This window comes from Amblyomma mixtum, chromosome 2 (assembly GCF_055824585.1).
Source record: "Amblyomma mixtum isolate Tamu chromosome 2, ASM5582458v1, whole genome shotgun sequence".
NCBI lineage: Eukaryota > Metazoa > Arthropoda > Arachnida > Ixodida > Ixodidae > Amblyomma > Amblyomma mixtum.
In genome coordinates this window covers 144,297,391-144,324,690 of record NC_143013.1, presented here as the reverse complement: position 1 = coordinate 144,324,690, position 27,300 = coordinate 144,297,391, and the positions used below count along the sequence as shown (strand labels likewise).

Here is a 27,300-nt window from a genome sequence, read left to right as displayed (position 1 = left end):
CGGGCGCAAGTCAGCCCAAATAAAGAGCTTCGTTTGCAAGCCTTGTTGCTGTATACTGACCGCTAGACTGCCGTCACTACAACGCGACACTATTGTGATATTCATGACTTCTGCTTTTTTTGTGCTCCATACCCTGAGACTCGGGAGAAAACAGTTGCCCAGCCTGTCATATTGGCTTTGAGGGAACTATACAAAAAGTGCTAAATAGCGTGACAGTTTTTGTTTTGCGTCATTGCCAAGTGACGGTAACTGGCCATCATGTGCTAGAGTACTATGTAATGCTTGATGGTGCTACTGAAAGCTCCTCTGTCACGGTATTTATAGCCTCAGAGCACAGAAAGAGGTCTCAAAAAATAGGCCGCAGGAAAGTATTAACAGCTGTGTGCACATATTTTGCAGATCTACGTTGGAAGCGGTGCCTGGGTGGAGCCACAGGTGTGGACTAGGCTCTTCGAGGCGCCATCCGACTCAATGCTCTGCCGGGTGGCAGCTCAGGTGTACTGGAGTACAGAAGACTTAAAAAACAGGAGCGCCACTGGAACTCTCTCAAACAAAAGCCTGTCTCTGGGCAAAACAGAGCCAAACCTTGCATTAATGCCGCAGAAGCCGACCTCTCTGAAAGGTGTGTTAACCCTTTGGTGACTCTTTTCCTTTGTGTCTAGCATTGCTCAGTAAATGGCCACGTAACAATAATTTGGAACCTAAACTTCTCATCATACCTTGTGGGCTATGAGCTTTGGTACAGAAGGAAAAATGTTTCAATGACTGCACTTCAGGATACAACTTGTCCACAGGTTATTTACAAACACTAGACAAGCAGGAAGCTGTTTGCTGGAACTGGTCACATTAAATGCATCATTTGCATCATCATGTATGTGCAAAGTATGTCAATAAAATAGGAATTAAACAAATTTAAGAAGTCATGACAGACCCATTGTTCCAAGGAATTTTCCCCACCAGACAACACTGCTTATAGTTCACAGATCCAGAGCTGTGTCCTGTAATTAATGGCAGCTCACTCACTTTTAAAGTTATTATGTGTGCATTCTTTTCAATGCAGAACACTGCGCTATACCACAGCAGTTAATGAAGCTGGTTCTGCAGCAAGCTGTATTACTTAAACTTGTTCTTGTGCTCTTAACTAAGAATTCATTGTATTCTGCCCATAGTTATTATTGAAGCATTAAATTTTTGTCCGTGGCTGAGCTTACAGAGATACGGAGGAGAAATTGAAGTTGGCCTAGCTGGATGTAGCTCAGCAGTTTGAGATTGAGTTCATATATTTTAAGAAGGCTTCTCATAAATTTGTTGTGGTGTGTGGAATTTAACGTCCCAAGGTTACTCAGCCTATGAGGGATGCTGTAGTAGAGTGTTTTGGAATAATTTTACAACGCCAGAAGTGTTAAACCTTTACTGACATCGTACAGCACATGGTCGCCTTTTGCCTTCATAAAAATTGGGTGGCCGCGGCTGGGTTCGAGCCTGAATACTCAGGCTCAGTATCTGAGAGCCTAACCACTAAGCAACTACAGCTAGTCCTTCTCATGAATATGTCGCAGTCTCCACCGACTACCCAAAAGCTCTTGACCGCGTCGAATCACCTGCGAAAAAGTTTCTACCTTGCAGAGTAACATGATGGTGCTTTTATGCTGCCACTATTTTGTCAGTTTATTGTGTAAAACCACCAGTGGCTATTGTGTTCCAGACTGGGCTGGCCGTTAGTCACAAAGCACATTTTTCATTTGGCTATATAGAATGCACTATATGCAACTTTTGAAACTGCAGTCCTTGACTGCATTGGGCTTCTTTGCTTTACTTCTTTTGAGAGTTGCCTGTGGAAATCTTTCTGCAATGCCCCTCAATCCGTACATTGCCCTTGATATTTATTCTTTCTGCAGCTTTGTTCCGCCTCCACATGGGGGACACAAGCCCAGAGGAGTCATCAAAACGCCTGAAAGCAGTGCGCAAGCATCTCGATAGCTGGGTGACGTACAGAGCAAATAGTGCGCAACATAATAAAGGTGTTCTGTGAAATTTTTTATGACTTATCTAGAGACACACACTTTGCTTAAAAAGTTATTGCACCATTTATTTGCAGCATGCAGAAATAATTTTTATTCCAGTTTGTCCAAGTTCTCCTTTTCAAGTATTCAGATAATAGTTTTAAGCTTGTCCAAAGATACCAGCAGGATTGTGTGTTGAAACAACGTGGATGTGCCATGGTCACCTTCACACATGGTCACAGGCACAAAAGCAGGCCAATACCAGTAGGCTGTTACCATTAGGCCCGACAGCAATACACCGAACACCAGCTGGGTCCCAATTTACCGAGTACCAACAGACCTACAACCTGTTGGATTTTCTGACAGGGACCGTAGCCTTCTTCTAAGGATAAGAGAGTGGCTGAGGTTTGGTTTGGTTTGTGGGGTTTAACGTCCCAAAGCGACTAGAGTGGCTGAGGTGTGGTTAATACAGGTACATCATTGCTATAATGTGCGTTTTTTTGTACAACAGGAGGAGAAGATTTCGACTCCAAGAAGCTGCCAACCGGGAAAGGCTCCTCGAAAGCGAGCTCTAAGACAGAGCCCAAGAAAGGCAGCTGCGCTCAGGCAGCAACGAGACAGTGAAAAACGAGTGGCTGAGGTGTGGTTCAAAAAATCTGCTTGTTGTAAAAAACTGACCATATTTTATTACATCTGCAATTTGTTTAAAGCACCTGCTATATTTAAGAACTTAACATTTGTGAAAATGAAAGCATTCATGGTTAATACAGGTACATCATTGCTATAATGTGCGTTTTTTTGTACAACAGGAGGAGAAGATTTCGACTCCAAGAAGCTGCCAACCGGGAAAGGCTCCTCGAAAGCGAGCTCTAAGACAGAGCCCAAGAAAGGCAGCTGCGCTCAGGCAGCAACGAGACAGTGAAAAACAGCAGCGTGCAGAGGAACGCCGGCTATTTTTAGCTCGGCAACAAGCACTCGTAAGCCTAGTGGAGCAACTATTGAAAAATAAAGTTTAATTTTCATGCACTGTGCAAACATTTCACTGTTAAAACTTTTGTGTATCTATCAACACTGATTTCACACTGACATATAATTAACACATGAAAGAACCTGTTTTAATAACTAGGTGGTCATTGATTGAAGAGTGTTGCAACAGGCACACTCCCAGAAGTCACCCAGGAACCGGAACTGCACTTCAACCTCTTTGTCCCAACGCTTGAATGGCTCCTGGTCGTTCCCATTGCAGTTACTTCCCCGCTGAAAAAAGAGCTATCCTGGCGACTTAGAGATGAAAGACTGGTCGGGTCATAGTAGGGCTTAAGACGCTCGACGTGTACAGTTTCACGCCCCCCGTGACGATGATCCGAAGAGGGGTCAAGGTGCTCTATGTAATTCACGGGAGAAGTACGTTGTAGAATGTGGTTAAGGGCCATGACAGAAGAGAACTGGGTAGTGTGCGCAGCGCGCGTTTCGTACAGGAGCGATGACTGTGCGGAAAGGCTGCAAGGGGCACTGCCGGTGAAGTTGGCGCGCAAAAGCCGCCAAACTCCTGTCTGATGTCGCGCCGATACTGCAGCTTCGCAAGATTGCTTAGAACGTGTGAATTCAATGTTTGACAGGCACCACCTCTTGGATTGTGAAACTGGAAGATGCTAAACGTGAGGGGACATCCTGAGATGTTAAAGCCTAAGCGACAATACAAAGAGAGGACATGTTCAGTTCCGTTGTGTCAAAGCGGTTATCAGTCTAACGAAGACACTGCACCAGCGGACCCAGCATGTTTTGCTGAATGGGAATATAAGATCAAGAGGGCAGACAGAAAGCGGACACCGAAGGCTGTCGTGTGCTTAAAAGATCTTTCGATGCATTCGTTCTCAAAATGTTTTCCATCAGAATTCCATCAAATTCAGAATTCATCAGAATTCCATCAAGATTACGGTGAACGGCGTCGGTTGGTGGAAAAAGACGGTGGGGAAAGGAAGTTGCGACACATTTACTACCAAGGACCGGCACCTAAATGGAAGTGAAATGTCTAGCTGGCGAATCCCGAGTTGTGCTGTGCAGTCGACAGTGATGATACACAGGTTGACTCTCAATGCGTCGCTCGTAGAGGTGCATCAGAGGAACTCCAGAAGCGTTCTGATTCTGAGCAGACAGACATTGCTACAGGAGCGAAGTGATACTGCAGTCTCCACGCCCAGGTGTTGTTCGGCACCCAATTGATGGAATTCTGATACCGGTGGAATTTGCCTACTCCGCCAAATGGCGCTTTAACTATTGCCTGTTGCAAGACGTAATGACTTCTCAAAGCAATGGGATGCGGAACAGTGAGGTCAGTGCCAGGATACCCTGAAAGTGTATGCTTAATTTGCTAGGCATAACTCACTCCAACTACAAATGCTGATGCATTCTCAATATTTCTCCTTTTATGAGTTTGCAGTGGACTCGTTTACACACGAAGAGGAGTTCGTGCCGGAGCTTGCACCACCAGATTTCAGTCCGGATGAAGATGACAACGAAGCTGGTCCATCAACAGGCAAACCAAAGAAACGTCGACAAACAATTTCAAAAGAGGAAAAAAAGGCGGGAAACAGTCGAGCCGGATCACGAAGTACGTGATGTACTAGAAGAGGAAGTTGTTGACAACTGGAGCACAAATGAACCGCAGATCCTCGTTGGGACTCCAAAATCCTGGGACCTTCTCAACAAGACCATTGGTGCACGCAGTGGACTGTTTTGATCTGTACTTCAACAATGACGCGTTCGAAATGATTTTAGAGTGCACAAAAATGCCCAAAGAAGTGGGCAGTGCTCTTTCAAGTGCTTCCAGTATATCACGAACTCCCTTCGTGTAAACGATCCAAGCACAGAAAAGAAGAGAGGAGAAGATGGCTAAGACAGGCTTGCAAAACTGCGTCCCCTGCTTGATAAACTTAACAAGCAATTTCAGGAAGAATACTCGCCGCCATCTTACCAGGCAATTGACAAGAGCATGGTGGTTTTCAAAGGAAGATCAAATATGAAACAGTACCTTCCAATGAAGCCCATAAAAAGAGGTTATAAAATCTGGTGCCGGGCAGACTCAAAGACAGGATATTTGCTCCAACTACAAGTGTATGAAGGCAAGAATGCACAAAGACCAGCCAATCAAAGCCTTGCTGAACATGTCGTGTTTTCTCTGTTAGAGAACATACAGCCTGGAACGCAGCTATTCTTTGATAACTACTTTACCTGCACTAGACTCAAGAAAACTCACTGAGAGGGGCATCCTAAGCACAGGCACTGTTCGCACCAACAGAAAGGACTTGCCCGAGGAATTAAAACGAAACAACAAGCTAGAGAAGGGACAATACCTGTGGCGCTCCAAAGGTCAGGTCACAGCCTATCAGTGGCACGACACTAAAGATTTGCATGACCCAACGGAAACTGTGGAAGTACCACGGAAGCTTGCCAATGGCCCTTTCAAGGCCGTGATCTGCCCAAAAGCACTGGCAGACTACAACATGTCGATGGGGGCCGTGGACAAATTTGATCAGAAGCGAAATGCCTACACTTCTGATAGGCGTCCTGGTATAGGTTATTTTATATCCTCTTCGATGTTTCTGTCATCAATGCGTTCATACAGCACAGCGCCAACAGTGACATAACATGTGGTTCCGGCTTGTTCTAGGACAGCAACTCATAAATGGACAAACGTTCAGGCACTTCATTGAATTCTCAATTTCATTTTATTGCTGAGGCAGTAGGAATTAAAGAAACACTTCAATATATGGAAGGAAAACCAGGCTGTAAGCACAGATAGCCTCTCCATATTAGAGGGACTAAAAAACCCACATAACGATAGATCGGCAAAAGGTAACTTTTACACATGTTAGAGCACATAGAGGTGTAATGGGTAATGAAATTGCTGACAAACTAGCAAATAAAGCAAGAACGCATGGAAGAGAAGTAACAACGCCACTAACAAAACAATTTGCTAGGACTGAAATCTATAGAGAAGGGCAACGCAAATAAGAAACTTTATGGCAAAACTCAGGTGAAGAAACATATAGATACGAATGGATCGCAACTCTTAAACACATACCAAGTAATTTTCCTTCTAATCATTTCACATCCCAGGCAATTAGCGGCCACAACCAATTCCCATATTACTTAAAAAGATTTAACTTTGGAAATCAGAATTGCCCTTGCAGCAAAGAAGCAGATGCATTCGATCACTACATTAAAGAATGTGAAAATATGAAACCACTAGCAAAAAAGCTTAAACAAGCACTTCCATTAACAGCAGAGGCAATAAAATACAAATAGTTACCAACAAAAAAGCTCTACAAATTATAGAATAAATGAGTGAATTGATAACCGGAAAAATGCTTTCAGCATAAACGACAAAAAATGCTAACCTAAGATTTCGTCTCCAAACGGAGGGAAAGAAAGAACAGGCTGCCAAAGGAATAAGAAACGAGTGTAGTCCAGACGACATCAACAGGCTCCCTCTGGGTTGAGCAAATTTCACCATTACCATGTCAACCTGCCCAAGGATCATTCTCCAAAAAGCCCCCATTGAGGTAACTAGTCACCATTTTGACAATGGCTCCCTTTGGGTCGAGCAGTTCCACTAAGTGGTCATCCAAGACAACGGCTCCCTTTGGGTTCAGCAGTTCCACTAAGTGGATATCCAAGACATGGCTCCCTTTGGGTCGAGCAGTTCCACTAAGTGGACATCCACGACAATGGCTCCCTTTGGGTCGAGCAGTTCCACTAAGTGGACGCCCAAGACAGTGGCGTTTTTTAGTTTTTCAGCCCTCAGCCCACAAGGTCCAGTGCGGACAATGAAACCAGCCACTAAGGAACTTGCACGTGGTAAGGAACCAGAAGCATCAATGAAGGAAAAGAAAAACAGAGAACTACAAGAAGACTCTCAATCAAGAAAAAAGACTAGGAAGCAGTTATCAACGCAACTAACCAACTTATAATTGTACGTCAAGACTACTAACAAAAGATAATAAAAGCCACTGAGCTTGCTGTGTCCAAGACGTCGTCATAACGCCGCTACCGGAATCAATCAATCTCATTCTCGGATCGGACTGGCACCGCGCTGCAAACGTCGACGTGACTTTTCACTCGACTAACGACATGACTCTCGTGCAAGTCACGAACATCGTAAACCACCATCCAGCTCGCAGGGCCAGACTTTAAAGTTAAGAAAGCACATGGGAGAGCCTTTGGTGGCTTCGTTTTGCCGTCAGGTTAATGAGCCTGCTTCCGACGACCATGCCTTTGTGCAGCTGAGTGCAAAAGTCCTTTGCTCCGATGACGACTTCACGACTCTTGTGGAAGACGCGGTGTCAAAAATGACCACGCAAGAAATGGTTGCACCTGAGGACAGGCTCAAAATATGGGAGGGTTGTGTCAGCATGCTGCCGACGGGCACATTTCTCAACCAGCCCAAGGAAAAGCAGTACCGAGGATTCATTAACTGCTTCGACCTTCGAACAGAATGCACTTTCTCGAAAAATATGGCCGGAAAAAAGCAGACCCCGATGAGAGGGCACCACGCCTGCAAAAAGGGATTAGCATGTCAGAGCCACCAGCTCGTCACAGAAAAGAGGGGACCTTGCGACGCCTCCCGCACTCCGAAGGGAAGAGGAACCTCACGCGACCAGGGGGGGAAGAAACTGACCAAAGGAAACATGGAGAGACAAGCGCCCGAGAGGAGCAGACGCGTCGACACAGAGTGGACGCGGCGAGAGCAGACGAGTTCGCACAGGCGCGATCTCCTTTGAAAGCGTGGACTGAGATCCCTCTAAATTTTCTTTAAGCGACCTCAATAAACCAATTTTCAAACATCTACTGAGTGTCCACTGACATCTGCAATGCAAAATTATATTTATTTTTTTCCTTTTCTAATTGATTTAAGTCTGTTGTGTCGCAAGACAGTGAGGGCAGGGAAATTAATCATCCTGGCTTTCAGTTCGAGAGAAATCACTTTTTCTTTTCCAGGGCACACCACTAGCTGCACAGCAGTACAAGCACCACGACCAAAAAGAGAAAGAAAAGACTGCCTCAGCGCTTCTTTGTGTGTCAAGGGACCAAATGGACGCTAGACTTGGATTGGATTGACTACGTTACTCTAGACATTGAAAAATCAAGAATGCCTATTTCGACGTCCGTATGCCTGCAGCACTGTGGTGGGAATTTTTTTTCTATCCTCCACGTTTTTTTTAAGTACTCCAGTGTACCAAGTCAGTCCGAGGCAGTATGTTCCTCCTTATTTTTTTTTGCATTTGCCCAGGGAGTGCTGTCTGGTCGACTTAGATTACAGTTGGAAATATCACAGTACTCAGGAATCAGAACTAAACCCATGAGTTGTCCCAGCTTCACATGCTTGTGTACATCACTGTGTGCACTCTTCAGCCACTTAGTCTAAGGTGGAAACTGAAATGGTAGAGACAATCCTACACGTAAGAAGATGCTCTGAAAATTTCCCCCCCAAAACATTATGACTTCAGATGAAGGTTCCACTATGTATAAATGTTGAACACACTGTGAGTACTACTAACCTTGGGGACACAAAAAATCAACTCATGTATTTAGCTGTTGTGGAATATTAACAAGCAACTAAAACACATAGCAATATCCTCTAATAAATGCTGTATTGTTACACTGTTACAAAGAAAGAAATGAGCTTTCTTAGAGGTTGCAAGCACATTGTCTATTGGCTGCACACCTTAAATATTCACGGCAACATTACAGTTAAAAAGAGGCACAGTCGTGAACCTATTTTTTTTTCTTAGTTCCCGTATTTAAAGGACACTGAGGCTCTCGAGACAGCCAAGGAGTTCCTCCACTCCTTCCCACACTATTCCTACATTCAAAGGGTTGAGGCATTCCTCAGGTGTGAGAAGGCGTGGATCCTTTTATACCGCAGTGGGTTCACCTCAACTAGAGGCCATAACACGAACAACTACTACGAAACCTCAATCTGGATACTGAGACATTGTACTGTGTCAAACAAAGGCGTACAATGCTGTAGCTTTGTCGACATCATTGCTACAACATGGGAAAAATATTTTGAAGCAAGATTGCTCCGACATGCCCACCACCAAGAAGCCTCACGTTTGAGCATCTCCTCCAGAAGCTGCCTGAACTATCCCGCCAAGTTCAGTACGCAAGTGGACGAGTCTGTCTATAGCATGCCAGGTGCTACCAACACCAGAGCATATGAAGTTCATGGGCGGTTCAGCGGGCTAACGGCAAACCCCTTGTACTCAAATTTGAGGCCCTCCAGCCCCTTTCCCATGTCGCAATCTACAAATTGCGGCTTCCAGTCCGCCCTGCCCGGCCACGCCTGATCCAGTGTGGCCGCTGTGGTCGCTTAGACCATGTGACTGCCAGCTGCCAAGACTTGCCATGGTGGCCTCACGCTGTGGGCGACCCCACCCAACGGCCACCTGTGAGGCGCACCGCGGTGTTCCAAATGCGGTGGCCGCCATCCGGCGGACAGCCCCACCTGCCCCCATCTCCAGCTGGAGATGGATAGCAGCAGCTGTGGCCGTCTCCTCAGAGCCTGTCTACAGGCGAGTCATCCGGGCCCAACTCCGGTCAGGGCCTGGGGGCCCGTCGTATGCCCAGGTCCTGACCTCTGGCCCATGGGCTGGAGCTACTGAGCCACCTCGACTAGCCCCAAGGCATGGCCCTGGGCACCCACTCCCCCAGAGGGGTTCCCCTCCTGACTGGGGCAGTGCACCGACTGCCTCACCCCTGAGCAGCCAACTGGAGGAGCCGACGAGAACCCTGGCCGCCACCCTCCAGGCCATCACGCGGCTGCTCCCAGCAACCTCCAGGCGGGGTGCAGGAACGGCAGACACAGCCACACCATCATGGCTAGGCCCCACTGATGACCCCCAGACCACGGGTCCTCCAGTGGAACTGTCGTGCTCTCCGCCCCCGCTACTCAGAGCTGCTGGACCACCTCCGCATGGAGGACTTTGACGTCTTGGCCCTCCAGGAGATTAACATCCGGCGGGACCAGCTCCAACTCCTGGGCTACGTTGGCTATGGGAGCAGGACCTCCTGCCAGCTTTCCACCTGTACGGCCGACCCCTGCCTGGAGGACAGCCATCCCCCTGGACCGTACCGTGCTGCCCTCTTTGTCCGAAGGAATCTTGCTCAGGCGGCGGTTCCTGTGCGAGATGCGGTCGTGGCCCCCATGGAGCTTGTCGGCGTGAGGATCAGGCTGGGCCAAATTGACACAGCCGTGGCGAGTGCATACGTGCGCCCCAGAACCCTTTGGGACGCGGAATCCTTGCCGCACCTGGCCAGTCTTATAGGCGGCTACTGTTTGTTCTGCGGGGACTTCCAACGCGGCTCACCCGCGGTGGGGATCCCGCAGGGCGGATCACCGGGGCCGTGACCTGGTTTCGGCTCTCCGCGGCACAGGGCTTCCCACGTTTGTCTGTCGGGGGGGCTTTCTAACGGCTGAAGCCTACAGCAGGGCGTGGCGGCTCTTGCTCTGCGCGCCTTCATTATTTCTCTCCCCTTACTCCTCCTCTCTTTTATCGGCACGCAGGTAGTGGTGGTGGTATCCATAGCAGTCACAGGCCCGTGCTCTTTCCTATCCTCTACAGGCTCCAACAACAACAAAAGCCCAAGCCCAAAGCTGACACCTGAGGACTGCAGCCAGCTCAGTCACCTTCCACTGGGCGAGAAGTGCAGGAGGACTACATGAGCTGCAGCGAGTACCTGCCAGCATCAGAGCACCCAGCTGCACAGTTCCCGGCTACAGTATATAAACTGAGGTACACCGTCATTACCATTTCATTCCACAAGGTGTTAGCACCAAAGCTCAGAGCATAACACGCATGGCTCATCATTTTTGGCAACTATTGTATGAATGGGTTCTTCAGGACTTTGACAAGAGCAGGAATCTCATTAGACTAACATAATGATGTCTGTGGTTTCAAGAAACTAAATTACGCAACTATTCCAGACCGCCTTCTTCCAGTGATAATGGATCATTGCCATGTTCACTTGTAACACACTTGGAAAGTGCCATGGTGATGAAATATTGGATTTGCCCTAGCAGTGAAAGGACAGCGTGTCCCTCGACTTTTTACCCTTCTCGAGATAGGTGCCATCTGCTAACCCTGCAGAAGAGCAAAGGCAGTTTTGTAATCATGAGCAAGTGTTGCTCTGCTTTGAAAGAATTTAATGATTTCAAGCTATGCTGTGAGCAACACAATAGTTAGCATGGCAAACCTCATTTATACAACCTTTGCATGTTGGCCTTGAATGGGTAGTGCGGAGAATGCACAGCCTAGAAGAGGGAAATTCTGCTTACCATGGACTTTTACAATCCATACTGACTGAAATAGATAAGGTGAGCAGCAGTTGTGGTGCATGCGTTCACAACAATGATGCGGCTGAAGGCTGCAAGTGCCGTGGACAAGCAACGAGGCAGCAAGATGTAAAGTTCAGCCAGCAAGTGTGGTGAGGCGCCGAGCTGGACAACCTCGGGATTCAACACGGATTCCTGCTGGACGACCTGCGAAAGGAGGACGTGTGAGGAAAGCAGAGTGTGCACACGACTCCAAGAAAATGTGCAAGGAGCCCTTGTTTCTCAAAATGGGCTCATGCGGCTAACACCACTCTCTAAGATGATTTGTTCAGAGAATACAGACATGCCTCAATAATCTAGACACTTTAGTTCCTCCACAAGTGTCAATAAGCAACGTTACAAAAGAAAATGCTTTATCATTATAGATTGCTTTTACCTACCTTTCGCTGGTGTCCAGCACTCAAAATATTAGGGGCGGAACATATGGTACCGGCATTTGAAATTTTGCTATCGGTGTCCATATTACTGGGACAAAAATACGTGCGTCGTAATGGGCTCAGCGGATTTTCTGTCCACACAGCCAGTTCCCATATTAACGAGGAGTAAATGCAGTGAGAGTTTGGTCCCCAGAAAAGCTGTCCTTAACTTGAGTCTTCAATATTATGGGGGTCATATTGTTACGAAGAACAGGCGGGCAGTGGTGCAGGACGGAGCGCTCGCGCTAGGCCCACAGCCATTAAGGGAACAGGGTAGGCAAAATTTCCGAACAAAATCGATTTTTTGTTTTTGTGCAATTTAAAATCTCTATTCTTTCCTTAACATAGCCAAGTCTTTCATTTGCGCGCACGCGAAATATTTACCTCAAAATCAACATTTTTCGAAACCTAGGCAGCATCCAGCCACACCCCCTTTGACACATGCTCGGGATCTGTGCCTTTCCTAAGCTAAAAAAAAAAAAAATTTGCAGCGCCTATTTTTTGTCTTGTTTAGCGGAATGGCAGTCACAAGCAAGGATTCTCGTGGCGCGGCCAAATTGTCTGTGCCGTCAGGTGCATTGACGACACATACATCGCCATCGCTGGGCCGAACCTGCCCCCAGCGGAGAAACAGAGGTACTGGTGCCGGAAAGGCTACTACGCTCTCAACGCAATGGTAGTAAGCACAATTTTGTCAGTGCGAACTTAAACCTCGTATTTTTTGTAAGTAGAACGAAATTTATGCGCGCATTGTAATCATTTTACAGGTCTGCGACTCCAACCTGCGGATCTTGGTGGCTGATCCACGTTTCCCAGGGTCATGCCACGACGCACACGTGTGGCGCGGAGCTGCGCTTAGGGAACAGTTTGCTGCCGGTCACCTCATAGAGAGTGGAGACTTTCTTCTTGGTGAGTAACGAGTGAAACGTGAAACGTTGAAGACGGAAAATTGGCCTGGTTAGCCCAGGTGCCCAAATCCATTTCTGGTGACCATGCAGGTGACAGTGCCTACCCTTTAGAGCCGTGGCTGCTCACGCCTGTCCCGGGGCACCCGCCGACAACAACTACCGAGGGCCGCTTCAACCAGGCCTATGCGTCGTCGCGCGCTGCAGTAGAGCGATGCATCGGCGTTCTGAAGGGACGTTTCCGATGCCCCTACCCTTTAGAGCCGTGGCTGCTCACGCCTGTCCTGGGGCACCCGCCGACAACAACTACCGAGGGCCGCTTCAACCAGGCCTATGCGTCGTCGCGCGCTGCAGTAGAGCGATGCATCGGCGTTCTGAAGGGACGTTTCCGATGCCCCTACCCTTTAGAGCCGTGGCTGCTCACGCCTGTCCCAGGGCACCCGCCGACAACAACTACCGAGGGCCGCTTCAACCAGGCCTATACGTCGTCGCGCGCTGCAGTAGAGCGATGCATCGGCGTTCTGAAGGGACGTTTCCGATGCCCCTACCCTTTAGAGCCGTGGCTGCTCACGCCTGTCCCAGGGCACCCGCCGACAACAACTACCGAGGGCCGCTTCAACCAGGCCTATGCGTCGTCGCGCGCTGCAGTAGAGCGATGCATCGGCATTCTGAAGGGACGTTTCCGATGCCCCTACCCTTTAGAGCCGTGGCTGCTCACGCCTGTCCCGGGGCACCCGCCGACAACAACTACCGAGGGCCACTTCAACCAGGCCTATGCGTCGTCGCGCGCTGCAGTAGAGCGATGCATCGGCGTTCTGAAGGGACGTTTCCGATGCCCCTACCCTTTAGAGCCGTGGCTGCTCACGCCTGTCCCGGGGCACCCGCCGACAACAACTACCGAGGGCCACTTCAACCAGGCCTATGCGTCGTCGCGCGCTGCAGTAGAGCGATGCATCGGCATTCTGAAGGGACGTTTCCGATGCCCCTACCCTTTAGAGCCGTGGCTGCTCACGCCTGTCCCGGGGCACCCGCCGACAACAACTACCGAGGGCCACTTCAACCAGGCCTATGCGTCGTCGCGCGCTGCAGTAGAGCGATGCATCGGCGTTCTGAAGGGACGTTTCCGATGCCCCTACCCTTTAGAGCCGTGGCTGCTCACGCCTGTCCCGGGGCACCCGCCGACAACAACTACCGAGGGCCACTTCAACCAGGCCTATGCGTCGTCGCGCGCTGCAGTAGAGCGATGCATCGGCGTTCTGAAGGGACGTTTCCGATGCCTGCAGCACTACCGAGCGCTGCACTACAGCCCAGCGCAAGCTGAGGAGATTGTGGCTGCTTGTGCAGCGTTGCGCAATTTGTGCTTGGAGTCCGAGGAGCAGGCCATGTACTGCAGCCCTAGCCGCAGCGACGAGGGAGACGGCAGCACAATCAGCTCTTGGACGATGGTGCTGTCCCTCGCCAGAGGAGGGCCCTGTTTAGGGTTGGGAATGTCACACGAGACCGGCAAATTGCAATGTTCACTATCGGGCGAAACCAGCGCGTTGCACACATTCAGAGTGCCCGGACGGGCGTGCCCAGCGCTTTCTCCCTCCCAGATAAAGATTACAGCGAGCCGAAAGTGCGTTTTAGGTAGGAGTTACTGCGCTTGTGCACGTGTAGCGAATATGTGCGACAACTGCAAAAGACTCCTCTCAGTTGTAAACACCAGTTGCTTGTTCGACTTTTTCGCGGTTCATGCTCCAACTGCAGTGTGAGATTTTGCCTCTGTGCAACGTGTGTCGCAAAAGTTTTGTTGATTTTGTTTTAGAAACAAGCACTGGATGAGTGGCAGTGACAGGTCTGCGCTGATGCTGCAGTGTTTGTAGCAAGTGTGCACCTTTTGAGAATGCCTGGACATTGCTGTGTACCGCGGTGCCGCGGAAACTATGACGGTGGGGATACAGTGAGAAGGGCGTAGTGGATAAAAGCCATCCATCATGCGGATTTCACTCCAGGAAAGCGATCGGTGGAAAGGCAAATATTCCTTTTTACTAGTTGTCGACAGCTTCTTTACATCATTAATGCTACACATTACCTAGGGTGAAGTAGCAAAAAAAGCGCTCAGTGATGAAGCGACAGTCACGTGTTCCCACCCATATGGAACATTGAAGACGCTGAACATCTCAACAAGACCCTGCGGAATAGGATGTGGGATAAGATTGCCTCGGAAATGGAGATGCGACATCCCGAATCGGCACCGTACAAGGTACCAGCAACAAGCTTTAGCAGGCGACGGGAGGCACAGGCCGCTTATGCTGCTATGAGTTCGACCACATCAACCACAGAAGCAAGTCGCTGTGAAGAAGCTGATCGCCCTGAAGCCAAAGAGAGGCTCACAATCGCCATTTCCAGAGGAAGACGGCTGGAATGACTGCGACAGTGTAACTGAAACAACTGGCTCCGATTCGGATACCGAGGACAGAGGCGCCTGACAGCCATCTGTTGCAGAGGATGGTGAAGACAGCTGGAAAGGCTCCGATTCTGCATCCAGCTGTGCAGATTTCTGGAGTGATGGTGCTTCATCGGATGGCAGCTCCAGCAGCAGCGACGGGCCAGAAGTTGCATACCTCGAGAACGAAGACGGTTATGTGCCTCCTTTCTCTTACTACGGTGGTGAAAAATTGCCTCACTCCCAAGTCACGAAAGTTGGGGCAGTTGCAGCAGTCATGCCATTGCTCATGGCCTTTTCGGCTCTAATGTCTTGCCATAGAGTGAGTACCTGTTTCTGAAACTGTGTGCAAAAGAAACAGGACAAGTGCTACAGTACCACTATGTCTGTGACACGTGCAACATAGTAATGGCATCAAATGAAAATTCAGCGAAATGCCCGGTATGTAAGTGCACAGACAGCTTGAAGGCTTTGAGAGAACGGTGTTCATTTTTTATCATAATGGATATGCAGAAGCAGCTCAGCTTTTTATAAAAAATTCAGCAGACAAAAGACAAACTGGAAGCAGATCTGACAAAACTTCGACAGCCTGCGCCATCAAATAACATCGAACCAGCGTTCATCACTGCCATCACAAATGCTGGTTGTTATGGCAGACTGCAAAAGTCTGCAAAAGGGACGAGATGACTTAACATTAACCATAAACACTGACGGGAGCTCAGTCTTCAAGTCATCCGAAACATGTATGTGGCCACTTCAGTCTATAGTTAATGAGCTTCCTCCAGACTTGCGGCTCAAGCATGCAATTCTTGCTGGAGTTTGGTTTGGAAAGTCGCATCCAAACATGAAACTTTTCCTCGGCAAGTTTGCTTGCGAAGTAAACAGCGTAAAGCCAGTGAACTGGACATGCAAGTCGAAACACACATCCAAGCCCTACGTGTTTGGCTGCTCGGTAGATGCACCGGCAAGGGCATCTGTACTAAACATGGCGCTATTCAATGGCTACTTTGGCTGTCCATGGTGCCTTATTAGAGGTCTGCACATTGAAGGTAAGCAAAATCTTTCATTGCCTACCAAAAAATTCGTAACTTTCTAATGAAATAGTGCATATGCATCTTATGTAGAGAAGTGATGTAAAGAATAGGGAGGGCAGGGAGCAAATGTTGGTTTATCGCACGATCTCTCACTTCTAGGGAGCGTGTGGTATGTGACCGAGGAACCAGTCGAAGCACGGACATCAAAAATGCTTGCCTCAGATATGAAGCTGGCAGTTTGCTTCAAGGACGTCTATGGTGCAAAAGGACCATTTGCGTCACTCAGCCTGAAAAATATGAAAGCTTGTTGCGGTCAAACACTTTGTCGAACAATGTTAATTGGTCACAGTTGAAACTCGTTAATTCGGCCCCTGTTAATTTAGAAGCGCGTATAATTCGAAATGCCGGCTCAGTCCAGGTCAATAGGTGATATGCAAAATTACTTGTATGCCGGCCAACACTGGGTACAAAATTTGGGCCGCCATCTTGGTTACGTCAAGAACCACGGAGCACCGTTGGTACCGTCTACATGCTCCGTGCACCCGGAGCAGCCGTAGAGCCTTTGCGTGCTGTGTTGACATCGCAGAACATCGACGTTTTCCGAACTCTGACCACGAGATGTGGAAAAACGATTTATAAGCCCTTTCGCATTTGTCAGACGATGCATTAGCAGACTTGTGTGCATCGGCAGAGCCGTCATGTCGGCAGCAGAATAAGTCATGCATATTTGCTGTCGAAGTGTATACACTCTCTTCATCTCAAGGTGCGTATGCGTGATTTCTAACATTCCTTGTAAACACTGCTCCTAGCCAGCATAACTGCTAGGAGCCAGCATTTCATGTAGTTGAGGTATACAAGTGCTATGTCATCTTTCCCAGAGTTGTGTATTCGAAAACTTCTCATAGTACAAACAAAATCCTGGGGTCCCTTTGAATTTGAATTGATTAGAGTCTACTGTACATTCATCATTCCAAACCTCGGTATGACCGCCTCTCGTGGGACATTGTTCCGTATATTTCAGTAGGCCGCCTGTAACATCGAAGCAATCCGAGTCCTGAATATCAACTTGGAGCACAAGTTTGCAGCTGCAACTCTTTTGATGTGCAGCACCTGTACAAAGCAGCCAAGGAGACGCGGCGCCTTGGAAACGCTGTGCTGGACCTGACAGCTGCTGTGCGCACGACGAGGGAGGAGTCGTGTGCCTGCATGGTGTTGGGTTTTGGGCATCCCACCGCTGCCACCACTGTTGGGACTGGGCCTCCGAGCCAAGAAACGGTCGAGGCAACGATGAGTCAAAGGGCTTTTACATGATAGATACACGGGCTAGCACAAAAAAGAAGGGCGGCGCCCGGCGGCGAGCGCAGCTCCGGCGTGATGGCTCTTCTGCTGCCCGTCTGCTGCTTGGGCTCAGCACGGCTCCGTTTTTATAGCCGCCGGAGTCTGTTGCGGCAGCCAGCCATTCAAATCCTCCAATCAGGACACAGCACTGGCAACCGTTGAAATTAGACGAATGGTCGGGAGGGGCTCGGCCGTTGAAGCGTCGTAGGAGTTCGAACCGACGGTGAGGAGGGGGAGGAGGAAAGGTCCGCACCGGCGAGGCGGGGTGATTCACGCTGCAAGCTGCAACATGTCCGATGAGAGTCTGGCCTTGCTTTGCGCGACGGCGGGCACGCGGCGCTGGTTTCCAGACAGGCCAGCCAGCGGAATGTGGGCAAAAGCACAACAATGGGCAGCTCATGCTGGCAGTGGCCTTCAGGGTAAGGCTGAAGTTTCCGAGACAGCAGTCAGTGAATGAAGACAGCGCACAACAAGTGCAGGCAGCACACAATAAAATGTCGAGATAAAGCCACGTAAGCCAACATGAGTGGACCCTGTGCATGCGGTTCCCCGCTTCATACACACCCGAGTGTACAATGCAAGGGCCGAAGACCGCTTAAGGTTAACAATGCAATTTCAGCAATCGCAATATTATTCCTTCTCTACTATCTGCACACACCCCCAGAAGCCGTTTCAGATGCCTTTTTCGGGCACATCAAGAATGTGTCTCCACCTTCGGGCTTGATCTGCCTTTCCACAGTCGAAGGCAAACAGTGCACACGTTTTGCGCTCTTTATCGTCCCTTTCTCTTCTTTGGAATATGCTAAAAAAACACATAATAATGCCAATGCTGCCTGCATGCCGCTTTATTGTTTTGCTTGTGATTCAAGACGCGATAAGATTTATCTCAATTTATTGCGTCCAGCGGAGCTGATTCTAGGCTGTTCCTGATTGTTGTAGTAACTTTGCACGCCGCATCTCGAAAGTTCGCTAAAGTTCGCTATCAGCTTTTAAAAGAGCACAGCCGAGAGCAGCGGACATTCTGCTTGATGACCGCCTAGCAGGCTTGTTGCTAAGCCAACACCGAGACATTCAATTCATTGTGGTTAGCTCAATTAAAGAGTTTCGTTTAGAAGCCCTTTTTGTTGCCTTCATGTTCATTTTCATTGTCTTCATGTTCTCCGGACTGCCGTCACCACTACGTGACATAGGGAGCCTCCCTGACTGCCTCCCCTGTTCAACAGTTCACCTGGTGAGGATCCTGAAGAATGGCTGCAACAGTTTGACCGTGTTGCCGTATCAACAGCTGGGATGACGAGGGTAAAGTGAGCCATGTTTTCTTCGCCCTGGAAGGACCAGCCAGAATTTGGTTCGAAAATCATGAAGCTTCTCTAGCAACTTGCAGACTGCATTCGGGAAAGAAGGACTCCTCAACGGTGATGTCAGCCATGGCTACGACACCAGCCTCCATTATTTTGCACCAGCCCCGACTGCCGCCTGCATTCAACAGTTCTCCGTGCGAGGATCCTGAAGAATGGCTGGAACATTTTGACCATGTTGCCGCATCAACAACTGGGATGACCAAGCTAAAGTAAGCCTCATCCGTGGATTTTACGAGAAGAGCTGTGTCACCTGTTAACGCCGTCCAACAAGCCTCAATTAGCGACCCTTGCAGAAGTCGTCTGAGAAGAAGTGCAGCATGCCACTTGGCTACCCGTCATCGACACCTCCCGCTGAAGCTCTATCCTTGACCTACACTGCTGCAGTCCTCAGCCCAAACGACATACTACAAGTTCGCTTCTTCGACGTGAGCCAGCTGTTCCCGAATACCGCTCCCTGCCCCCACCCACCCAAGAATCATGGTCAACCCTCAGGAAGTATGACGCCTGGAGGACTTCCAACAACTGCCTGCTGTGCTTTCATTGCGGTGAAGCCGGCCATATCCGTCACTGCCCGTACTGCTGTAATGGTATTCGTGGCTTTACTGTTGACGCACCACAACCACACTTCGGCTAACGTCCGCAAGAAATCGATGAGTACATGCATCGAGCAGCGTATGCGCCGAACCGCCTTTTGCGCTCACCATCGCTGTCAGCACCAACGTTTTGCATTGCCACACTGCAGCTACGCAGCCGTGGTACTGGGAAGGAGCCACACACAGAGATGGAATTCAGTCAGAATTTTTTTTAGCCCGGGTTCGTGCAGCACTTGACTGAGGCTTTCACAAAGCCTATTTGCATATGTCTACTTAACTGTAACAAAAAAAAAGGCAAGTAATGCATGAGAACATCTTTGAAAAGCATTCTGACAAACTCAGCTACACCTCGGTATGCATTTTTAACAGGAACAAGCTCGTGGTTTAGTCAGGAAATAGTTTTAGATTGAATGTGCACAAACGTGTCAGTGTTTCTAGATGGACAACTGTGTTGATAGTTCTGTGTAAGCGGGATATTATGAAGGAATTAGAGCGGCATGACTAGCACAGAACACAAAATACCTTAACATGGAAAAGAACAAGATGATGGGAGAAGCACCGAAATTCAGCCCGCGGTATATATTGCCACCTGGTGTTCTCAGGTGGCGCATGAAAGTGACAATGTTGAAGTGTATCATGCTGGATAGCTGCCCATATTCTGTCTGTCAGTGACTTGTCGCCCTATCTTCCATGACATATTTTGGTGTAAGCGCTGGGTAAAGATCCCTGCGTATGTCCCATACTCCTCCGGACGCCTTGGGCTTCAGTCCTTCGCTAGTTGACACCCCTGTGCACCGCACTAGCCGGAGAAACCAAGGCCTACCTCCCAAGCACGGGCCTTAGGAGTCTGCCAGGGCACCCATTCATTGGCCTGTCAAGCAAACTGCAAACTACTACACCTTACAGAATCCGTGACTGCCCAAACCATTCCGTGGCAGTCAGCTCAAAGACTGGTTTGTCGAGTGAATGGGTCGCCTCGTTCAAGCGGTGGGACAATGCCACCAAGCTTCTAAACGCCTTCTTCAGTCTGGAGGATGGTGTACGTACCTGGTACGAGAACTGAGAAGACGCCTTAACACCATGGCGTGAGTTCCGCCGACGCCTGCTGGAGACCTACATCAGCACGAATCGTCGAGAACGGGCTGAAGGGCTTTGCAGCCTCGCATTCAGATGCCGAACGAGATAGTAACCATGTATGTGAAGGACATGACCAGACAGCGAGCTGACCCACACCTGCGACCTATCATTACCTGGAGGGCCGAGCTTCTGACGTACCGTGACAATTTTTTAAGACCCTGCTGGCCCTGTGCATGTAGTCTGCATGAAATCGTACTTCATGCAGTAATGTGCAGTGCGCTTTGCGTTCATCTAGTTTTTGCGTGGGGCACCTTCATCCACCTCCCTTGTCCATTGTGTTTTTGTCCTCATCTTTTTGTTTCCATTCCATCGCTCGCGCTCCAGCCCCACTTTCATATTTGTGTTTTTTTGGAAGTGGGAGTAATGCCACCTGGTCTTCTCAGGTGACATATGCAAGTGATGACACTGAAGTGTATCGCGCTGGCTAGCCTCTGTATTCTGCCTGTCAGTGACCTGTCGCCCCATCTTCCATACCAATATAATGTAATTATTGTGTTTAAATTGCAAAATATTAAAAAAAATGACCTTCCGGCTCGCGTAACGCACAAAAGAGAAAAACTGAACTGCCTAGCAGATGCCCACCATTTCTCGCGAGCCCTTTGTGAGTGGTTACTGCAGCGTCACAGCACGGCGGCTCACCACAGTGGCCTCGGGTAGAGTCTGTCGCTACTGTGGCTGCCACCGCACGCCCCTATGGCCAACCATTACTTTTAGCACGCTTTTGGCCACCGCCTCCTATACTTTGTTTTGGCAATGGGAGCAATGGCGGTGTGAGCGGCTGCAAAGTTCCGCTGCGGTGTAAGCAAATTTAGCTGACTGGATTCGATAATTTTGTTGTGTTGTGTTTAATGGCGCATAAGCGACTAAGGCTATCATGCGCCAAGCTCAAGGTATGGAAAATCGGTTTCAGCATAGCTTGAAAAAAAAAGTGGATAAAAACGGTGGTGTAAAGGGCCTAAAAGTAGGATTCAATAATTCACTCGGCATGCCTGTTGTGAGCGACAACACTTCAATGCACTGCAGACGACAAGAGCGTGCTGCCCAGTGACACAACTTATCCATTGTCATCAAACGCTGACTGAAGGCTATGTTCATTAATACGCGCAAGATAGGCCATGCTTTTTCATGCTACATGTTGCAGCCTGCTTGGGGGTCCATATGCAGCCAGAGGGCCAGCACATTGATGTCCATCCTAAATATGGCACCAATCGTGGGCCACAAAGAAATGTCGCGAACTGTGAGCATTTTGTTCAATTGAAGTTCTTTGACTCAATCCCTCCATTTGTAGATGTAAACAGTTCTGAGCAGTGTGCCTAGCCACAGAGTAAGCACGGCTCGATGAATGAAACAAATTCAGCTGGGGTTCTATATTCCAGAGTTTCTGAAACCAACTAGCCCATCAGCTTGAAACAGGACCATGGGTGTTCCCAGCCTATATTGGCAATATGTGGCCCACGAAACTTTCGTGGGCCCAAAAAGTGCCCACGAAACATTCCACTGCACTCATGTGAGAACGTTGCAGTGCTGATCACACACCAACGGTCACAATGCAGAGAACGGAACCGAAGCCAAGCAAAAGTTGGCCAAGGGCTGCGAATGACACACCGCATTGCTGTTCTATGAGTAGGAAACTGGCGATTACTAAGAGGCCAAACAGCATCAATGCACACTGCAGGCAAAGTTCTGCCTCTGCCGAGTGTGTTAGTGCTTTTCTCCAGACTCTAAACAACGCCTCTGCACATGGACCGCGATCCGAACCGCACACCAGACTCAGGTCTTGTGCCTCTTGTCCCGACTTCATTTTTCAATCATTTATCTGTCCCATCATAACTTTTCTCCCTGTGGTCACGGAAATAAAACTGCCTGCAGAAACTTGAAGCAAGAAACCTCAACAGACAGTGCAAGCGACAATGGGACCCGCACTCGCAGAGTGCCAGGTCAGATGCGTTGCTGAAGCCGTCGCCCAAAGCTTCGCTGCCTCCTTAAGGGGGGAGACGGCTTCTGCGGGCGAAAAAGTTGCGAGAAAATCGATTTTTCAGGCATAGATTTTAAATCTGCAGCTGTTATTCTACTAGTCTGAATTTCCAAAGCTCCAGAGGCAATATTTCGACTGTAATTCAATTAAAAAACGTAAATCCGCGCGCGTCTGGGCAGATTTTCACTCGAAAAACGCGCCGTTTCAGCGACACGCAGCCATCGTTCTCCGGCATGATCACCGCCATCTTTGTCTCATTCGAAAGAGCATCCTTTCGTGTTCAATTTAGCGTCTTTCCCGAGCTTTTACGCTTATTGGTTGCGGGAAAAAATGGTGCCAAAAAAGAGTCGCAACGTGCGCTGCTATTTGCTAGTCAGTGCACATGACTGAAACTAATCATCGATTGGCTGGCACGCTTACCACCGTCTGCTTGAGACGCGTCTGTTTGTGGCCGGCCGCAAGTTGCCATCTTGTCTGTGTATCGACGACGGTGCTCCTTGGAGCAATGTCAGCAACTAAGTTCCGCACGACGCACAAGTTCGGAGAGAAGAGGAAGAAGTCACTCATTGACAACTTTAAGAAGAAGAGCTCCGCGGAAACCGCTAGCATCACGGATATACCCCCGCTTGAATCGCGTTGCGATGTGGGGACCGGGTTAGGCCGAATTGGAACGGCGGCCACGGACACGGAAACATCGGACAGCGGTTGCGTTCGGCAAGATACCCCGATGCTGCAACCTTCCGAGATCGAAGCAATTACAAGGAAAGCGCATGGAAAACTGCAGCAGATGGCATCGACTCCTGCAACGGAGCGCAAGGCAGCTTTCTTGGGTGAAACCGAAGACGCCACGACTACCTATGCCGAACCGCTCGACGATGCAACCTTCACGATTGTTAGTTTGACATGTGTGAACGCGCTGCTAGCGTCCATGAAATGCAAAGTGTGCGGCGGTGATGTGAACATCGGGAAATGTGCCAACGAGTATGGCCTTGCTATGAAACTGACGCTTTCGTGCGTGAATTGCGGCGACGTTTCTTCAGGATGGAGTTTGCCGCGTGTGATCAGCGGACACAAAAAAAAAGTCCGTTCGTTGTGAACATACTCGCCGCACACACAATACAAGCAACCGAGAATCAGCGTGGTTCCCTAAACAATATATTCTCGGCAATGAATAAATCTCATCGCAGTTTACACACGAAAACGTGGCAAAAGTACATCAAAGAAAAGTGGACGCCCGCGGTGGACCGTGCAGCCCAGAGGATGACAGCCGACTGCGCGCAATGCATTTAGGAGGTGTACTCGGATCTAAGTGTCTGAAATGCAGGAAACATCGCAGTCTCATCTGATGGTTTGTGGATAACACGCGGGCATTCCTTGCACATCGGAATCGCGACAGTTATTGAGCTTTTTACTGGGTTTGTGCTCAATTACGTCATGCTCAGTAATTTTTGACGAAATTAGACGGTGCCGACCAAAAGAAAAGACAAGCTGAAGAAGGAAAAGTTCTCAGGTGTTATTTATTCGATCCCATGTGCGGACTGCCCGTCTGTGTACATTGGCGAGTCGGGTGACTTTGAGCGGAGACTGCGTGATCACAAGAAGGACGTCAAAAACCGGCGCGCAGATGAAAATGCACTTGTCGAGCACTCAGTATCCGCCAAACACAACATAGACTGGGCAGAGGCACGTGTGATCGAAAAAGAAAAGGACAAGATATCACGCCTCTATCTGGAATCGCTGATTATCCAAACGACAGCGCATACTGGGTTCGCTCTTGTGCCGTGTATAAAATGGACAATGCAGCTACGTTCTGCCTCATTGTGAACAAGGCTCCCGTTGGGGAGCCGAAACATCTCTTCTTTTCTTTTGGTCGGCGCCTTCTAATTTCGTCATGTACCATCCCGACCAGACGGGTTTCGGTCAAACACTAGACTTCAGTCATTTTTGTGCCGCGTGCAAACGGGGACCGAAAGATGATGACCCCACGTATTCAGCTTGGAAAGCAAGCCACATTTGTCAGAAGAATACCAACAAGAAGGCTGGCAAAATGGAGGCAGAGGCTGCACTCATCCTATTCAAGCGGTCCCTACAACAGCACAAGCTCCGCTACACTACCATACTGTCCGACGGGGACAGCCGCACTTTCCTTGCTTTGCAAGAAGCAGAAGTGTATGGCTACATTGACATTACAAAGGAAGACTGCATACATCATGTGCAGAAGCGCATGGGAACCGCTCGGCGCAATGTGGTTGCAAAACAGAGAGGTTCTGGTGGAGGATCCCTTGGTGGGAAAGGAAAGCTTACGGCAGACCTGATTTCTAAATTGAGCTCGCACTACGCATGGGCTCTGAAGTCCCACAATGGCGACGTGGAGGCCACACAAAGGGCTGTGATGGCCACCTATCATCATACTACATCTAATGATGTCACGGCCAACCACAGCTTCTGTCCAACAGGCACCGAGTCTTGGTGCAAGCAGAATGCTGCAGAAGCCCGAGGCAAGACCATGCCGCATCACCGACACAACCTGCCTCCTCATGTCTGTGATGCTTTGCTGCCTGTGTACGAAAGACTTTCTAACAAGAGGCTTCCTGAGCGCATCCAACGAGGCAAAACTCAGAACAATAATGAATCCCTACACTCGACGATATGGACACTTGCCCGAAAGGAGCGCCATGCCTCACTCTTCACCGTTCAGGCCACTGTGGCTGAGGCTGTGAAGAAGTTTAATGCAGGCAATGAAAGAACTGCTGCATGCATTCTGAAAGAGCTGAACCTGACCTCCAGCCCCCAGGCAACCAAGCGCATGCAGGAGAAATACAAGCAAAGGAAAGCTGCATGTGCACAGAAGCACAAGTCAGCAGCAGATAATATGCAGCGCACGCTGAAAAAGCACCACTTCAATGCTGGTAAGCAAGCAGACTGCATTCCGGGAGGTTATAAGCAATTTCCCAAGGCTGGATGGATGGTTAACATTAACAAGGATGGATAACATTGAATTTTCCTTCAATAAACAGCACCCTGTTTGTTTTTCTCAGGATGCAAATTCTAGACTCTGAGCAAATTTCTAAGTGGCATATCTCAGCATCTATAGCTAAGAGAACCATAACTCTTTTTTCAGCATGTGGCTAGATGATCTGAGCATGCAGTGTTGGGAGTAGATTTTTCAATTAAGGCTCAGAAATTTTTTTATTGATCTAGTTCTTAATTGCATGTTAGTTAGATTGTTACATGAATTTCATTGTGCTGTGAAATCACTAATGACGGTAAAATAAGAAAACTGTCTCCAACATTGCGTTCCATTTTCTTTCTGGAGTCTAACAATGTGCCATTTTTGAGCTTTTATGTTTTACTATTCTCTCTATTGTTCTGGTGAACAATGGGGGCTAATTAATTACATCTTGAGAACTAGGTAACCTATGAAAAAAGTAATCACATTTTTGAAATCAGCATGAGGAGCTAGTGAAGTATATGAAATTTCATAAAGTTTGTTAGAGAAATCAAAAAATTTTCTCCAGAAGCAGTCTTCTCCCTTAAAGGGGTAGAGACACCACATTTTTGTGTTGTACCTCTGGGTTGTGAATAATGCGTAGCAATTCAGTGAGCATGGAACACCATCTTAGAAGCATGAACTCGCATTATATAATTAATAATCGTATTATTTGTACCCAGCAGTTTCGGTTTCGGTTCGTAGTTGCCAGGTTTTGCCAGGCTCTTGCATGACGTCAAAAACCAGACAATGCGTTGTCACGTGGGTCCGGAAAGCCGTGACGTCGCGTAGGCATGTCGTCTGCTTGACACGCACGTGGTGCGCGTAAACACGGAGAGCCGGGTGGAGGGCAAGTCGCAATGCCGAATAGCTACGAGTCGGAAAAAAGAGTTTTATTTCGGCGAAGACACCGATTATGAGGAATCGTGGGATGACGCAGACAAGGAAGGAGACGCCGCGGTTTGAACCCCGACAACCACTTCATTTTTGATCCGCTGGGCAGCGATTCTGAAGAGGAGGCAGGCGTCAGGCCCGGCGCTCGGTCGTCGCGCGACGACCGAGCGCCGGTCGTCGCGCGACGACCGAGCGCCGGTCGTCGCGTGACGAGCGCATCGCCGTCGCGTCGCCGAGATAGCCGCCGTCGGCCGACCCGTGTGTCACACTCTGCCGACAACAGCGTCGACCTCACGCCGACGTTGTCCTATCCCGACAGCTTGACGTACGCTGCTGCTTCTGTGCACGCTGCTCGTCTGCTAGCTCCGTTTCTGAGGGCGTCATGGAAATCGAACTTTTTATCTTCTATTATGGGACGAGTTCGCACTAAAGCGATGTGAAGAGTAGGCCTTTTATTATAACACAGTCGACTTCCAAAGCGCCGTCAACTGCGGCTTCGAAGCGAAATCACCTAGGCTATAGCGACGACTAGGGCAGCCTGGGACCAGCGTGCAGTTCAGGCGCGTTCACACTAGCCCGACGGGACCCCGATGCCGACGGTAGCGTCGGCCAACCTAGTCGTTCCCCGACTAGCCAGTCACACTGCACCGACGACGACGCCCCCAACGACCAAGCGTCGTCCCGACGAGACCCGTCGGCCGACGAGTCTTGGGCAGATGGGTGGCCGAACGAAACAGAGCCCTCCACTACGGCGTCTCTCATAGCCTTAGTCGCTTTGGGACGTTAAACCCCATTAAGCAACCAACGAACCGAAAACATTCGCCGACCAA

General features: G+C 49.1%; 1 protein-coding gene, 1 long non-coding RNA gene and 1 pseudogene across 2 annotated transcripts; all 3 read left to right on the top strand.

The window, feature by feature from the left end:
• The first annotated feature begins 331 nt into the window (after positions 1-331).
• LOC149361138 (uncharacterized) lies at positions 332-2,924 on the top strand. Its single transcript, XR_016288912.1, has 3 exons — positions 332-622; positions 1,899-2,021; positions 2,515-2,924. It is a non-coding gene; the product is annotated as an uncharacterized LOC149361138 (long non-coding RNA).
• Positions 2,925-23,092: 20,168 nt separating this feature from the next.
• On the top strand, positions 23,093-24,039 carry LOC149361137 (uncharacterized; annotated as a pseudogene).
• Positions 24,040-24,478: 439 nt separating this feature from the next.
• On the top strand, positions 24,479-25,579 carry LOC149361136 (uncharacterized). The gene has a single exon (XM_089568003.1). It carries the CDS (start codon positions 24,479-24,481, stop codon positions 25,577-25,579), a length of 1,101 nt encoding a protein of 366 aa, XP_089424129.1.
• The last annotated feature ends 1,721 nt before the right edge of the window (positions 25,580-27,300 follow it).

Excerpts from the sequence above, each read along its gene's own strand:
- LOC149361136 (XM_089568003.1), top strand. The coding sequence starts at position 24,479 with ATGTACCATCCCGACCAGACGGGTTTCGGTCAAACACTAGACTTCAGT.